Raw genomic sequence first — 16,727 nt, forward strand, 5'->3', positions numbered from 1 at the left:
TTTAAATAGGTTTTTAATTCAAACTAGGTGAACAGTATGTACCTGTGAAGTTAATGCTCTTAAGTTGGTTTCATTTATGTTGGTAAATTACCAATTAAAAGGAAATGCATCACAGTTAAACACATCATGTAAAATACCACCTCTGTCACGCAGCGTTCTCCATCACTTTTTTTATCATCACTCAGATTTTGTAGCTTTCAGAGGAGGCTTTGTTGTAGCCGGGGTATGAATTCTGTAGAGAACTGAGCTTCAGGAGTGTGTTGGTGGGGGATGAAGCACATTTGCAACACAAGGCAAGGGGCTGTTGAGCTGGGAGGGAGCAGTTGTTGGGCCACATGAATTAACGCTTCAACGCTTTCTCCCTTTTTCCTCCTAGGTTGGTACAGAGGTTATACACTAAGGAAAAAATCCAAGAAGGTAAGTGCTGCCTGAATGGACAGGGCTGTGTGGTGTAGCTGAGATGATGGGCACACCGTGTTACCACCTTGTGATGATCCAGTGTGTCTCCACTGCCCCCTGAACTGGGTGCACTGCTGACCCGTGCTGAATGTGATATTTTTTCTCAGTTAACTGGAACTTGCTGCAGCGAAGCCTGAAAACTGACTCGCATATCTGTTTTTTGCAATGTAAGGGTGGATGTACGCACGGTTACTCTGGCTGGGTGTGTATCAGCCGTGTTCTGCAGTAACTTGTGTGCCAAAGTCCCTGCCCTTGTAAAAAGTTAAGAGCTTCACAGCCTAGTTGATCTGCTTAAAGGCTGACATTTTGCTCCGCTATCTGCTAAACAATGTATTGCTTGTAAAATGCAATTCCGTCTTGGGAAGCGATGAGATCCACGTTGTGATTTTCAGTCATTCTCCATGAGAGGGGCAGTAATCTTCTGCTGTGCAATTTTGCCTAGTTGTTAGGCTTCAAAGTGTGCGTAAAGGGCTGCTGTTTATAGCAGCGCTACTGAAATAGTGAAGGAAACAGCATGAGTGCTGCTTGCAATGTTTTTTTAATTTTATTTTTATTTTTTGCTTTACTTTGTGTCAGCAGTTAATCAGAATTGCACAATTTTTCTTTTGTTTCTTTTTATTTTTAAATTAAAACACACAAAATTTGCACGTTTGCATACAGAGGTATGTTTTAAGTTGTGCTTTCAGACGTGTAGGAACAGAGTTAGTTCTGTGGTTCATCCCACCCATTTCCTAACCAGGCCCGTTCTATGTTTTTTCTACTCTATTTAGATATTTTCTTTTTTGGGAGATAGGCTAAATTTCTTACAAACTGTATTTCATGAGTGTGCCTTGTTCAGCCTAAGCAGAAATTATGCATTCCTGTTGGCTTAAATTAATTCCAGGTGTTGCTGAATTTGTACAACTGAAACTAAACGTAGTAACTTTTTTTTCTTTTTTTTTAAAAAACACAACACAAACTGATTTTGTGATACTGTAGTGAGTTGCAACCACTAAAATGGTTGGCTTGTAATGCTAATGATAAGTTGATGATAGACAGTACATGATACAAAGTTTGTGGACTATTGGCTGTGATGCAGGGTGACTGTGTCCTGCATGTCCACGTGTCCCTATTTGTGTCACCCCAAATGTCCCTATTTGTGTCACCCCAAATGAGCCAGGCAGCCCAGTGTGATGCATGCTCTCAACCCATATTTGTTTAACTGGGAGCCCATAAACCTTGGAGAAAACACGTGGGGAACAGAAGCGATACCTTACAGCAGGAGAAGAAAGCTTGGTTAGACCCGAGGAAGAGCAAATGGCAGGACCTGAATTACGGGTGGAATGCCATTTTAGAATACATTTATATCAAATAATTTGATTGTAGTCTTTAACACTCACAAAAAGAAGTCTGTCCTAATTTGCACACGTGTATGATCACTTAGAACAGGCCAGCTTTGCTGATCTCAGTGTGGTGGAGTCTCCCTTGTTAAGGCTGCAATAACACCTTCGTAAAAGGGCCTGCAATATAATGTTTAAATACACATTTAAAAAAAACATTCTGATGCTTAAGCGGATGTGAATATTTCTGTGCAGACCTGGCATTGTATCTTGGTGGGCTGGCATGGAATAGATTTGTTATGTGCACCTGGCTATTTCAAATAACTTATTTCCTTTCTCTCCTTCCCAAAGGGCATATTTCCTGCCTCCTATATTCACCTTAAGGAAGCAATAGTTGAAGGAAAAGGGTGAGTTTCATTTGAAAAATCACAAAAATCCATTTTTCTGTTGGTATAGATATAAGTTCAGTGCGTTATTGGATAACTTGCACTTGTTTCCAGTTAGTTACTGAGCTTATGCCAGTGCTGTGTGTTTGACAAGCTGCTCACCTTGGTTTCAGGGGTCTGCTGTCGGTGCTGTGCCCAGCTTAGCTGCAGCTTCACGGAGCTGAGCTGCCCTGCATTGATGAAGAGCTTTGGAAGAGCACATAATTTACCAGTTTGCTTTGTAGGTTTTATTAGTCCCTTGATTCGTGGCTACTTAGATAAAATTCATCCAGCCGATCTCCATTTTAGTTCAGATTTCACTTTTCCCAGCTTCGTTTATCTTCCAGCCCTTGAGTTTTAATAATTCAGCTTGGTCTGCTAAAAGAGGGCTTTGATTCGAGATACCTTCCTTTTTGTGCAGATGAAGTTTAAGTTGCTTAATTCCCCCTTCAATAAATTTCGAGGGGTTGGACCCCTCACTGACAGCCATTATCCAGGCATCGTTTCCTACCTTGCAGAGAAGCTCTGCCAAAGCACTGCCTTCCAGCCAGGGGTGGTTGGCTTCTGATCCTCCTGCCTAACGTGTGGGGCTATGAGTAGTTAGTGCTTCAACAGATGTAAGAGCTTGGATCCTTCTATGTCAAATCAGCATTGCTGGACATGGATTAAAAGTTCAAAAAATCGGTGTAAAAGATACTTCTTAAGAAAAAAGTAGAAAATCAGGAAAAAAAAAAAGTGAAGTTAATAAATAATTAGCCAGGTATGAAATGTAATGTAACAGGATTAAAATACTATATTCCTTTGTGCCTGATTTATTTTTATACGCTATTAACTATGTAAATGATAAAACTGCTAATCATATGATTGCTGCATAATGACATCTTTCTTGCTGATTACCAAACTACTTTTGAGTACCCTACTTCTGAAATATTAAAAGACCTGGCTGGTGTTTCATCCTTGGATGGCACAATTTTAAAACAAGCCATACAGAAACTTAATGGTAACGACCTGCATGCTTCATTTTCTTTGCAAGACCAATAGTTTTGAAAATCAATTGGGCATTGTGGCATTGTGTGTGCTGTACATCTGGCTTATATCTTGGCTGCTTCGTGTAAAATGAGCATCTCAGTAGCGAATGGTATGGTGAGGTGTGTGTTGGTGTCTTGTGACTACAGAAACAAGTGGGGAAAAAGTAGTGAGCTCAGTAGCATAGTCTCAACCCTATTTATATATATCCTTTACAGATATATCCTCTACGTCACAGGGCGGTAGTGGCGTGTGCTGCTTCTCCTGTACATGATGATAGATTCTTTGCTAGCTTATGAATATGCAGTGGTGTTATTTTGAATCTGTCACTGCTGGATTGGGTTTGGAAATGACCGGTTCCTTCCTAGAAATGACTCTGCTGTCCTAACCCAAGCTATTACTTAACTCTGACTTTTTTTTTTTCTTGTCTTTTTAAGACAACACGAAACAGTCATACCCAATGAGCTCCCGCTGATTCAGGAGGTTACCACAACGCTCCGGGAGTGGTCCATAATATGGCGGCAGTTATATGTTGTAAGTACCAATCCCATTCAACACACACAATACTCCATGGTTTGTGACAAAAGTAATGCCATGAAAGGTACCTTGAGAAGACTGAGGAACCTGTTAGTGGATTTCCCCTTCTTTTACTGTTTCCGAAGGCTGTTTAATGTTCAAGCAGTATTCAGCATCACCTGTGTTAAGGCACAAATCTCAGTAGTGATTGCTTGAATACTTTCTAGAACACCGTATTTCTTGGCAGAATCAGGTTTTTAGAGTGATCCTTTGATACAGCAGTAATTTGTTGAGCAATTATGACTGACTAGACGGAAAATCCTTTTTTATGAAGTGGTATTATCCAGAATACACCAACTTTTTTTTGAGATGATAGATTAGATTTTTCCAAATCTACAGACAATTGCAGTAAAGAAATGGAGAAAATTATTCTGAGGGCAGTTGTTAGGGCAGTTCATCTTTTGTGAGGAAATTTGAATATTTGATGTCAAATTCGTGGGTATAAACCTCTACCTTTGAAGATTCATCCATGCAGGCCTTTTACATGTCATTGTTCTTGCACTTGAAGTTGACTGATTACTTCACATATATTGACCTTAAATTGCATGATTAAATTAGTATTTTTTTTATATAAGTTCTAAACACATGATACACTTCTAGGAATTTATAGCAGTAAGCATTTCAAAGTTCTCAGATGAGTTAATAGAAAAATACAGTAGCCATGAAACTGCATAGATGAAAGCATTCATAAGTAAGGCGTAAGTTTTTTCACATAAACCTAAAAAAAAGGTGGTTCAAATGTAAACCAACCTTATATTGTTGAAGATAAGGTACCCTAGCTCTGACTTCTCATGCTCTGATTGTGTAAGGTCACTATCATGAAATAATATGAACGTTAAAGTGTTGCATTTAACATCTGGTTTAATGCAGAATATCTGCTCCTTATAAAGTTCCTTATATGCCTGAAATCTTCAATCATAAAAATAGAAGCTGTATAATGAGGAGTGAATATTATAACGTTACTGAAACCACGAGCTAGCACTAAGGACTATTGCTCTTAATACAGGGAAACTGGCGATGGCAAGAAATGAGAAATTACAGTTTTAATGTGCCTAGTTTATACTTAGTTTACAGTTAAATGTTATTTGAAGGTAGACAGAAGCCAGAATTTCTGAGCACCTGACCCAAAACCCATTGCAGCTAATCAAGTGTCCTATAGATTTGAGTTGGTTTGAATCATACCCATGAAAGTAAAAGTTAAGATTAAAAATAATGTGCTGGAAGTGGTCCTGTGTTGCAGTAGATGAAACGAAGGACAATATGCTATATGAAAAGAAATACTATATGTAAAGAGTTTTAATGTGACACGAAACTAGAGAGGTAAAGAGTTGAGGATCAGGGAAGAAATAAATGGGCAGGAGTGAAATAAGAGGAACAGTGCAGTGAACACAGGGAGAAGCTGAGAGAGACAAGAGCATTTGAGAGATTTTTTTTTTTTAAATAATTAATATGAATATAGAACAGAAAATTAAAATGTCACTAGAACCAACTGTTTGGTAAACAGCATTGGCCAGATGGTGAAACCTGTGTTAGTATTTACCTCTTGTTCCACTGCTGCATGTTACTGAAGGCAGTGCAGATTACGTTTTGGCCCTGATGTCTCTTTTTGTGTGTGTGTTACCTAATATGTAACCTGGTACTGCTTCATGCTAGAGCAACACTGCTTCCAGAACCTGCAAAGACTTGGTTGAGGAAGTTTATAAAGTTTCCCTAATGTGGGAATCACTTGTAATGTGGGAATCACATCATTTTAACTGTTAATGTGTACCATCTTCATGGTCATGTATTTACTTCTGTGAAGATGTGAGCAGCTGAGGAATGCTGCAGTGCTTTGCTAAGTGCTCTGAATGCAGGAGCAGGCAAATAGGATGCTGCCAGTGGCCTCCTTTCACTGGCAGAAAGGATTCTAGTCCAGGACACAGCTGTAGTTTGAGTAGGTACATCATTGGGTGAGTTTTGTATCATCATTTATATCTCAATATAAATTGAGATGGGAGGTTCAAGGGTTTTGGTTTTGGTTAACTGCAGGTAACAGGTGTCAGACTGGTCAGTTACAGACTGGAAGGATGTTCTGTGTTGTCCACATCTTGCATATCAAAAGCCACTAAATGACCATGGCTATCCCCTTATTGAGTCCACAGTTTGTTTTTGAATGCTGAACAGGCTTTCAGTTCTGATTTGCAGATAGTGGAGGAAGTGGCATGTTCTGCGTCTTAGTAGTTTGCTTGCCTGCAGCACTGAAAATCATGAACCTCTTTCTCATTTGAATTTGTCTGCATTTAGCTTCCAGCCACAGGAGCCTGTTGTGTCTCTCTCTGCTACATTAAAGAGCTTTTAATAACTGGTATTTTCGCTCTGTGAAGGTTCTCGCACTATAATCAAGTCAGCTTTTTGATAATCCGAACAGACTGAAGTCTTTACGTTTCACAGTTAGATATTTTTTTTTTCCCCCTGAGTCTTGGAGTCATATTCTTTTCCTGCACCTGCAATTTTTTGTTGTCTTTCATAGGTAGCAGAGTGTTTTAACTTTATTTTAATTATTTAATTCCAGTAGCTTTCAGTCAAATAAGGCCCAGGTATAGTCTGAACGAAGGATAGCTGTGTGTAGCCTAAGTAATTTGGTGATGTAGGGTGTTTAGGAAGATGTATTCTTAAGAGTGTATTGAGCTAAGGGCTTAGCTAGATTTTGAGGGCTACAAAGATTGCTTCTGGGTAAGATCAAAGCATTCAGAGCCTTAGCATTGTCCTTTCCTTGACATTGTCTTTCACAATAAAGACAGGCCATTGTGCTGTAACTTTGGTTGTGCACAGTACTGTTCATTTGCACTAAAACTGTACATTTGTGTTGTTCAGACCAATGTCAAATATTCTTCTGTGGTTGAAGATTTGGTCTTTAATCTCTGAGTCTAAAATGCTCTGGAAAAGGCCATTTTCAGTGTGAAGCTTTTTCTTCCGGTGTTCTCGCTTAGCTGTGTGTTGCCAAGGAAAGTTTGCACGTGCTGTTGTGCACTCCTTAACATCCCTAGTTCCGCTCCTTATAAACAATGAAGGTATTTAACTTTTTCTGTAAGGCTTTTTGGACTTTCTTGGTTTTCTACTTGCCTTCAGATGTTGTTTTTGCACTCGTAAGGTACAAATGCACTTGGCTTTGCTCACTGAGGAACTGTGAAGTTTTATTCTGAAGATTTAACTTTGTAGGGGTGGTGGGTGAGAAAAGGATTCTCTAACACGTTGCACAAGGAGTGCTGCAGAACCTGAACCTCTTGTTATTACAATGCACTGCTTTTAGTTCTGCTCTATTTGTTATAGAGAGCCACTAACAGAAGGTACGAGATGAACCAAGAAAACATCATTTCATTCAATGCCTGTTTCCCTTGTACCCTTTTAAATGCGTATTTTCTAATAGTAATTTATTATGTGTATTTAAAAGATGTTCAGAATGCTTCAGAACTAACTTCTACCCATTTTTTTTCCCCCTCCAAACAGCAAGATAACAGGGAAATGTTTCGCAGTGTACGCCACATGATATATGATCTTATTGAGTGGAGATCTCAAATACTCTCTGGGACTCTACCCCAAGATGAGCTCAAGGAACTGAAAAAGAAAGTGACTGCAAAAATTGATTATGGAAACAGGTTTGTGAGCAATATTTTCCAAGTGTTTGTGATGAAAACCAGATCAGCTTTGTATATTACACCTTAGCTATCAGTGATGTCTTACAGGTTTTTTTTTATTCCTGTATTTATGCAAATATAATACTAATATATTAAAAGTCCTGTTACAGCATGATAAAGAATGAAGTTGATATAGCATCTTTTTAGTATAGAATTCAGTATATAATATCATATATTAAAGTAGAATCAATACAGAATGCTTCCTGACACTATAAATTTTATATTGGTATGAAGTTGTGATTTTTCTTTAAGGTCAGTTAAAAAGTGCAAGTAGTGCCTCTGTTCAAGATGTAATTTAAACTCTGTTTGCTTGTGCAGCATAAACAGTTGTTGCCTTCTCAGTGCCACCAGCTGTGTGTGCCCTGAAGTCACTTATGCTGTAATGTGATGTTGAAGGATTTGGCTCAGAAGCAGAGTTTGGCTCGTTGTTGCTCTGTTTATGTAGTATGTGCCTTGTACCGAAAGATTTAACAGATTTAAAAAACAGAAATGAAGTGAAAATTATGGAAAAAACAAACAAACAAAAACATTAAAAATAAAGAAATGAAGTCAGAATAGGTTGGGTAAGTCAGGTATGTTAGTAATTCAGTTGAATTAACTTTTGAGTATAGGGTAACTTCCAAACAGTGATCTGGATCAAAGCTTTTTTTTTTTTTTTTAATACAGGTTTTATATAAGTTGTCCATAGAGTTTCCCTTTTGACTGAAAAGTGAGGAATCATACCTTCCTCTTAAATCAGGAAAGCATTTGAGGGAATATTTTGAATACTGAGAGAGCGTGGTAGTACTGCGCACTGGGGACTGAAAAACTATTCAGCAAACCATTCTTTAAATTCCTCGTGATGGAAATAACTCACCGGGTTTCAGCTATTTGTACTTTAGTCCTTACGAACTGTCAAACTTGTGGTATTCCTGTTCGTGCACTTTATCAGCAAAAGCCACAATTCAAAAAAAAAACAAGTCAACAACCCCGTTCAGTCAGTAATTTAGCATGTATAATCCGAGATACGGGCTGTTGTACCCCAGTAGACAATTAACCAGATGTTGTTGATATTATTTGTTCGGCTACTGTATTTTACCATCTGTCTGAGGAGATGGTTAAAGTTACTCTGAATAACCTCCAGATGCTCACTATTCAAATACAATAGAACATCTTGTGCTAGGCTTTCTATTCGTAATGTGCTGATGGACTAATTAAGTGATCAGAACATTCTCTGCAGAGCGCAGTCGAACTTCTGAGTAAATCCCCACAACTGCAAGGATCCCATATGTTTCTCAGCATAGTCGTAGATTCACTTTTGTCTTCAAGAAGCACGAGCGATGATTTTGCTATCTGGACAGAAAGAATTCATTATGCGTTTTATAAATGTTTTCTGATCTAATCATATCCTAACTTTTCCTGTTTTGTGAAAGGCTGATTTGTAAGTAAGATCTTCCTATAAATAAAGATGACAATTTTATTGCATGTTGTCGAAATAACCGAGGAAGTAAAAGTAGTCTTATGAAGCTGTATTTATATTGCTCGCCTGAAATTGGGTCAGATAATTTTGTTGGGAAAACATCTTCCTTGTTCGCTTGCTGAAATCTGTAACTGGGACGTTTAAGGAAAAATTTCATTTTTTCTTTCTCCTGAGCATCGCTTTCAAGTTAAAGGATAAAACAAATGAAATCAAAGTAGTGTTTGCTGCTGTTCATTTGACAATCGGTGCAGACATCCTTGTCCTGCTTGTGCGTAGGGGCCGGGTGATCAGCTGTTCTCTGATTTTGAGTTATCCTTTCTTCTGGTCTGCTTGGTGTCTCTCCTGCAGAAGATCTCTGCTGTCGTTCACCCCAGGCCATGCAGTTAGGGTACCACTAGGCACATCCCCTGCTGTGACTGCAGTCCCAAAGAGCATGCTTTGGGCTGCTTTTCTCCTAGGCTTCGGTGGTGAAGCCCCATTCTCAGTAGGAAGCTTGTCTGTGAGCTTGGTGGGGCTGCTGAGGTCTTGTGAGGTGGAGCTGAGGAGGTGTTTCTTAATGAGCTGCTGCCTGCATGCTGTGACTTGTGTGAGTGACGTTCATCCACCTTCCAGTTACTGCAGTGTGAGTAATTAGAGGGTTTTCTCGATTGACTCTGCTCAGGGCGGTGTTTCAAACCTCCACGTTTCCCTCTTGTCGGGGGGGCCAGGAGCTACCCACAGCTCCTGCTCTTCTCTCCCAGTGCTTACAGGTCATGTCCCAAGGGGATTTGCTCTGATAAACCATGAGCCTCTGGGTGGCTTAGCAGATTCTGCAAGTTTGACTTAAGCTTAACAATCAAACATCTCAAAGACAAAGTTACAGCAGCTCTCTCATGAGGGGTGACCACAGATTAGCAGCTGATAATATTTGGGACCGTGTGTAGTGAAGGGGAGCTGAGCAGAGAAGATTGGTAGGGAAACACAGGGCAACCTAGACAGGAAGTTTCTTTATCCTGGGTTCTACTGCCAGCACTACAGTAAAGTGGAAAAATTAGGAAATCTTCCCTAAAGGGCTTGATTATGGCAGAAGCCTTCCCCACTGCAGAAGATAATGGTGGATGTTAACACCCCGCTGCCAGAAATCTGGCTGCTGCCTTAAATAAAGAGAAACATCTTCTGCCTTCTTGTTTTTTTTTTTTTTCGTAGATTTCTGCTAAACCATGATTAATATGCTGCTGTGGAGGAGAGCACGGAGTGGGAAGCAATGAACTGACCGATTTGCATGTGGCGTGAATGTAGATGTTGTTTGTTCGAACTGTCAGATGAATCAGAGGAGCAGACAACTTCTCTTGCAAATGTAGTTCCTTACTACAGAAATTACTTCCCCAGCTGTTGTGCTATTTAACTTGCATCAGTTCTTTCTGTGCTGTGGGGAAAAAGTGACTTCCAGCCGGGAGTGGTTATCTCCTGGGCTGGCAACGTGTTAAATTATTTTATCCTGTTATCAGATCATGATTTCTACCATACATCAGGTGCACACGACTTTAACCGTTAGCACTTTGCAGGTGGTTTTTAAGCATTTACCTGAGCATTGTTAACTCACCAGCATGTTTTGGTTTTGTTCAGAATTCTTGATTTAGATCTGGTCGTTAGAGATGAAGATGGCAATATTTTGGACCCGGAGCAGACGAGCACGATTAGCCTTTTTCGAGCACACGAAATAGCTTCCAAGCAAGTTGAAGAGAGACTGCTGGAGGAAAAAGTAAGATGCAGAACGCAACTGTAGCTTTTTCCTTTGAAACATATGATTGTAATTTAACTAGGTTACTGTTGTTATTAGCATTGGTAATGAAGAATTCGATATGTTTATGCAGAGTTACCAGGCTTAAACAGTTTTTAAGAACTCATGGCATTGGCTTTTTAATTTTTGTGTTTTTCTTCCCTTTAAAAGGATTATTAGAAATCAGTTAAGACATATCAATAAATCAGCTAGACTTGCCTTAGAGATGCAGCTCTAACAAACTTGGATGCTGGGTTTTCATGAGGTTTTATTTTTGAGAATCACCCAGAACAGTGTCCTCATATTTGTGGGATTTATGTATGCCAATCCTGAAAATTTGTTTGCTGAATTACAGGGGCAAACGTAAAGGCTTTCTCAGACTTGAAGAGGCAACTTCTTTGCAATTCAAATTTTTATTTTTAAAAGGAAAAACATTTCCATTGTGAGGAGTCTTCCCAGCAGTATGAGGTAGCGAAGCACGTTGCTCATGAGCGTGCCAGTGCAGCTTAACGAGTTCCCGTGTCTCCCTGAGTTGTAAGGGGCATAGACACACTTGCAGCCCTCACCAAACACGATGCAGAAACATGGTAATTTGAACAGAATTGAAATTAATGCATTTTTGTATCCAGAGTTGTTTCTTTGTCCCCAGTTCAGCCAGTTTCCGTGGGCATAGCCTGGCTTTGAGTTTTGTAAGAAGTAAAGTACATGAAATTATGCAGCCATCATCTAGACATCCTGTCCTGTCTTGTCTCTTCACATTGCTCACAGTCTTTTAAGAGGAGGTTTGTAGCTTGCTGTTGAACATCAGCTGCTGTTCGGGGACTTGGCAAACTGATGCCAAAGCTCCAGGTCCTCGCAGCAGGGGACCTGGGGTTGGGACAAGAGTTTGAAGCGCTTTGCTGCCGATGGGAAGAGCCTCTCTGCTTCCAGTGCCCTTCCTCCCATCTCCTTTTTGTCCCATGTGTGCTTCTCCCTTCTGTCTAGGTGAAGCATTTCATGGAAAGTTCACAGGAGCTAAAAGACAAGGGTTGGGTAACCTGTAGAAACTGTTCTCTCTCCTGTTTTGGTGCTCTTTACCTGCCACAGCAGGCAGAGAAAAGAACGAGTTTCTTTTTTTTGTCAGGTACATCTGAGGTTCTCTTTCTTCCATTTGCTCAGCTTCCTTTTTTTTTTTTTTAATATGTGAATGCATCAACACATCTTTTTTAACCTTTTTTTTTTATTCCTTATGCTGTGGCACTTCAAGATAGATCCAAAAAATGCAGTCTGTTGTAAATTCAAGTATAAACAAAGAGGATGGGAGTAGACACTCAACAGATAACCCATATTTTTCTGTCTTTAAGGCTTTAGGAAGACTTCAAGTTCATAACGGTTAGGTATTTGTTAGGCTAAGTTAATTTTCTTCTGTTCTTCAATTACAGTCTCAAAAACAGAATATTGATATCAACCGACAAGCCAAGTTTGCTGCCACTCCTTCATTTGCTTTATTTGTAAATTTAAAAAATGTAGTTTGCAAAATAGGCGAAGATGCTGAAGTCCTGATGTCTCTCTATGATCCCCTGGAATCAAAATTTATCAGGTGAGTGTACTCCTGAGTGTGCTCCTTCATCTGTGAGTCCTCAGTTAGAGCAGTGAGGCAGTTCTGCAGGATGAGGGGGCTTATGGAAGTCAAATTTCTGTGAAATGTGTAGGACAGGATTATCTGGGAAGTAATGCAGCAGCACTTCATGGTTGTATTCAGCACAGCATCTGGCAAGGGACCTTCGCCCTGGGTACCCTGCAGGGTCGTGCTGTTCCTTATCACACCGTGTCTTCAGTTCCTCAAGTGCAGGCCTTAAAGGAGACGTGAGCACACCTGCGAGGCTGTGTCCTCACTTAACAGCAGCTTTGACAGCAATCTGAGAGTTAGATTTCTACATCCCCTGCTTCTTGAGAGAAATTCTTACGCTTTGTTGCCGAAGAGTTGCTTTCGTTCATAAATGATGCATGCAAGGGGAAATGGCAGCTGTCTACTAAGTAAATATTAATTTGGTTAGCATGGATAGATTGGGCTTAAGATAGACTTCTGTAAATCCTGCAGTTGATTTTATATTCCTTATGTTAAAGGAAGACACTTAAACAAAAACGTCTTCAAAACATTGTTCTTTCAGTGAAAACTATTTGGTGCGCTGGTCGAGCTCTGGACTCCCCAAGGACATAGACAGATTGCATAACCTCCGAGCAGTGTTCACCGTAAGTCTGGGGGGCTGGTTCAGCCTGAAAATTTTTAAGTGCTTCTCTCACGTCTTGTGAATAACTCAGGAATTTAACAAGCTGTTTGTGATCAGCAGAGTTACCTCTGCTGGTGAAAGCTCACATGAGATGCTTCTCGTAAGTGGCAATGAAAAATTCTGAACACCTTGCTAAAGCTGAAGTTGCTCTCTGAAGTTTGAAGTTACAGGAAAAGATTTGGTCTCCTAAGAACTAATTCACACAGAAGTCAGGATAAGACTTATAACTCCTGTTACAATTATTCTTTTAATTCTGAGAACAATTAGCTCTTGTGCTAGAGGCTAGAATGACGAAGGCAAATTGCGAGCAACAAACGTTCTTCTGCGTACTGAAATGAGGCTTGAAATTCCATTATTGTAAAGTAATCCAGTAAAACTAATATTTCTAGGACCTTGGCAGCAAAGACCTGAAAAGAGACAAAATCAGTTTTGTCTGTCAGATTGTGCGAGTGGGCAGGATGGAACTGAGGGACAACAACACGAGGAAGCTAACCTCTGGGCTCCGGCGACCCTTTGGAGTAGCAGGTAACCTCTTGTGCACTGTATCTATGTGTTTCATGTCATCTTGTTGCACAGAAACTTGGGGGTTTGAAACTTCTGGGGTGTTTTATAAACTCAGAATTGTTTGGTTTGTTCAGGCTTATTCCTGTGTTGCAGAACTGACTGTAGCTTTCAGGACTTGCATGGAGCTGGAGATGCCAAAGCTCATTTAAAGCACGGTGCTGTTCTGCTATATGAATATCCTGAAACTGTGCAGTTGATAGCTTCATCCCTGTGCTGAATCACTGTTTCCTGACCCTCAGGGTGTCCCCTCACAACCCTTCTTCCTGTGTAGATCATTAAATTCAGTGTTCTTTGTTTTCATTTTCAGTAATGGATGTTACCGACATAATTAATGGAAAAGTTGATGATGAGGACAAACAGCACTTCATACCCTTTCAGCCGTAAGTAGGGAATAGTTTAAAGAATAAGTAGAGATGAAGGATTATGATTTGATTTTTTTTTTTTTTTAATTATAGTTTAACCTTTGGTTGAAAGAAACTTTCTGTAGGTATTATGAAGTTATTTCAGTTTGATAATTTATCTCGGATAGTACTTTACATTTCTTCTTAGTAATTTCCCATTATTTATAATAGTGATAGTACTAGAAACATTTTTTTAAATTTTTAATGAGTTTAAGGCATGCATTCTCAGTTTTTGTTTTCTTTTTGTTTAAAGCTGTCAGGGTTATAATGTTTGAGAGGTGAAATGCTTAAAGAAGTTACATTGCTAGTTTAAGTCTGGCTAAGATTGAAAAAGACCAGCAGCATTTCCAGCATCCATGACAGGGGACTTCTGTGTAATGAGCTAGTGATAAGATACAACTTTTCCTTGGTAGCAGTTATAATTTCATGGCAGGGACCACAGTAATTGTACAAACAAAGATGACAAAGGTTGAGAATTTTGAAAGATGGCTTGATATACGTTCTGGAATACTTCCTCATGCTCCAGCTGTTTCTTATGAGACTTTACCAGAAACCTGAAGTATTTTGGTTGGATGCTAAAGGAGATTTGTCTGCTGCACATATTGTAGTTGATCTAGGCAATAAAGACTGGTCTGCTGCATGGACCTGGTCTTGGTTTCAGTCATCTGAAACTGCAGACCTTTCCGTTTCCATCCTTGAATCTAAGCTAGCAACTTGGTTGCAGGTTTTTTGTTGTTATTGCTCTTGTTCAACACGGTGAAAGATGAAGTTATATTAACATGTTAACCAAATTCCTTGATTAATGGGTATTCAGAGGGTTTCTAATAATAGAAACAAACAAAAACACCCAAAGAGCTTGAAATAATGCAGCCTCAAATTAACTTTATTTTGGCATAAAGGCCTAAATTAGGAAGTCCTTGTGGTTTGAGGATGTGGGCATGTAGAGCAGATTGTGAGGTGCTGCAGGTAGTGGATTTATGCCTAAGGTCTAAAATGGTTTTACTGGTATGTAACTGCATCAGTGGAGTGGTGTAGAGGGTGTTATTGTGAAAATCATAATTCCATCTTTTAAGGGAAATAGAGGTTTTTAGGGAAGAGAGCTTTCATGATACGTTTATTGTATGGTAAACAATAGCAAGCTTTCTTTTAGTGAGTGTGGAAATATGCAATGAAAATGAATCTTTGTGTATCAAAGTGGATGCTAATGGAACATCTAGTTTTCTGCTCCATTAAAACTGATTTATTTTTTTCTGTATATATAAATCAGCTATTTGAAAAGATGTACAATGTGATTTTTTTTTTTATTTTTGCTGCACTAGATTAAAACATTCTTCTGAAAAAGTATATTCCAAACAGCATGAATAATGTGAAAGCACGCAATGAATACTGGTGTCATTATTTCTAATGTAGACTTAGGCTGTATATGAGCCACATTTTTCTTCTCATTCCATGCTTTGCTTCTGTTGTACCACATGCGACTCTGTTTTCATATCTTTGTTTGTTTGTATTCATTCACTAGCCACCAACACAATGGCTGTCAAAAGCACTTGGCAAGATTACTTAAATGACACTTAATGCTGGTGTTTATTTATAGTTTTCATCTTTTCATTTATTCATCAAGTTTAACAGAATGTTTGGATTATCTGCTTTTCTTGTCCTATGCCATTTCTGTTGGATTTCGAGCAGCTTTTCCCTCAGACAGTGTGCACTGCTGCTTCACTTAGAGAACCACTGAAGTGACCCTGGAGGTGTTGCAGGCTTAATACTTACATTAAAAAACAAACAAACAAACAAAGCCTGCCTGTATAGGTTTTCACTGCTTAACAGGGGATTCTCAGGTGGGAGACATCCTTCCTATCCTCACGAAGTGTTGCGGGGGCTGTGCATGCACGTTCCTGCAGGAAGAAGTAACACCGCGAGTTTGCTGTACTTCTCTCCAGTAGATCAGCGTTCTTCTGATTAATGGTCTCCTATATCTTTCTTGTTACCTTTCCTGTCCTTTGTCTTGCGTTGACTAATAAATACTCTTTGTCACAACTATGATATGATCTTTGTGTTCCCTTGTTGCTGTGACTTCTGGTTTTCTGTGACCCTTTGTTTCCTGGTGTTGGTCGTCATGTGCATCCTCCAGGCTAGCGTTGGATGACGCCATTCGACACAAGCAGCTGAACATATCATCCCGTTTTTCACCCAGGGTGGCAGGGGAGAATGATTTCCTTCAGACTGTTATAAACAAAGTGATTGCTGCTAAAGAAGTCAACCACAAGGGTCAGGGTACGTACTGCTCTTTAAGTATGCTGGTGTATGTAAAATTGCTCATTGCTTCATCTGCGGCGTGGGATTATTATAAGTTTGGAATCAGGAGTGTTTTTTTTTGGTAGCAGAAAATATATTTGCACCGTTCCCCTTCCTTCGAGCTCATTCTCCTATTCCTGCCCCGTGCCTTTTGCCCCTCGGTGTCAATCCCACAGACTCAGAGCTTTCTGTGCAGTGTCCATCACTCGGACACCTCTGTGTTTCTGGGCTGGAAACTGCTTCAGGAAGTCGGCTCTTACGCCCCGGAGCTGTGGACTTTGCCCTCCTCGTGCTGAAGGAAGGAATAGTCCTTTCCTTCCCTTCCTTCTGCTTGTTTGGCAGCTGCACTCGCAGCAGTTGGCTTCCCGTCAGGATGACCGGGGAATTTCTCCCATCAGGGGGGAAGAATGGCCCCAGGACAAGGCAGCATTGCTTTTTTTTGCCTTTGGTCTTTACCGGATTACCTTTTCTGTACACAGCACTTCGTAATGTGCCTAGAA

General features: G+C 39.8%; 1 protein-coding gene across 4 annotated transcripts in view; it reads left to right on the forward strand.

Annotated features, from left to right (window-relative positions):
- Positions 1-16,727, forward strand: part of DOCK1 (dedicator of cytokinesis 1) — a 257,618-nt gene that overhangs the window by 14,830 nt on the left and 226,061 nt on the right. For 2 of the 4 annotated variants that reach the window (XM_084525023.1, XM_084525022.1), the window contains exons 3-12: positions 377-417; positions 2,130-2,185; positions 3,667-3,763; positions 7,292-7,440; positions 10,544-10,679; positions 12,119-12,276; positions 12,848-12,929; positions 13,357-13,492; positions 13,839-13,911; positions 16,064-16,206. In XM_084525023.1, coding sequence (XP_084381149.1) covers positions 377-417; positions 2,130-2,185; positions 3,667-3,763; positions 7,292-7,440; positions 10,544-10,679; positions 12,119-12,276; positions 12,848-12,929; positions 13,357-13,492; positions 13,839-13,911; positions 16,064-16,206 — 1,071 coding nt within the window. The remainder of the gene's footprint in view (positions 1-376; positions 418-2,129; positions 2,186-3,666; positions 3,764-7,291; positions 7,441-10,543; positions 10,680-12,118; positions 12,277-12,847; positions 12,930-13,356; positions 13,493-13,838; positions 13,912-16,063; positions 16,207-16,727) is intronic. The other 2 variants (XM_084525025.1, XM_084525024.1) reach the window with 1 other exon arrangement.

This window comes from Aythya ferina (assembly GCF_964211825.1).
Source record: "Aythya ferina genome assembly, chromosome: 7".
In the NCBI taxonomy this organism is placed as follows: Eukaryota; Metazoa; Chordata; class Aves; order Anseriformes; family Anatidae; genus Aythya; species Aythya ferina.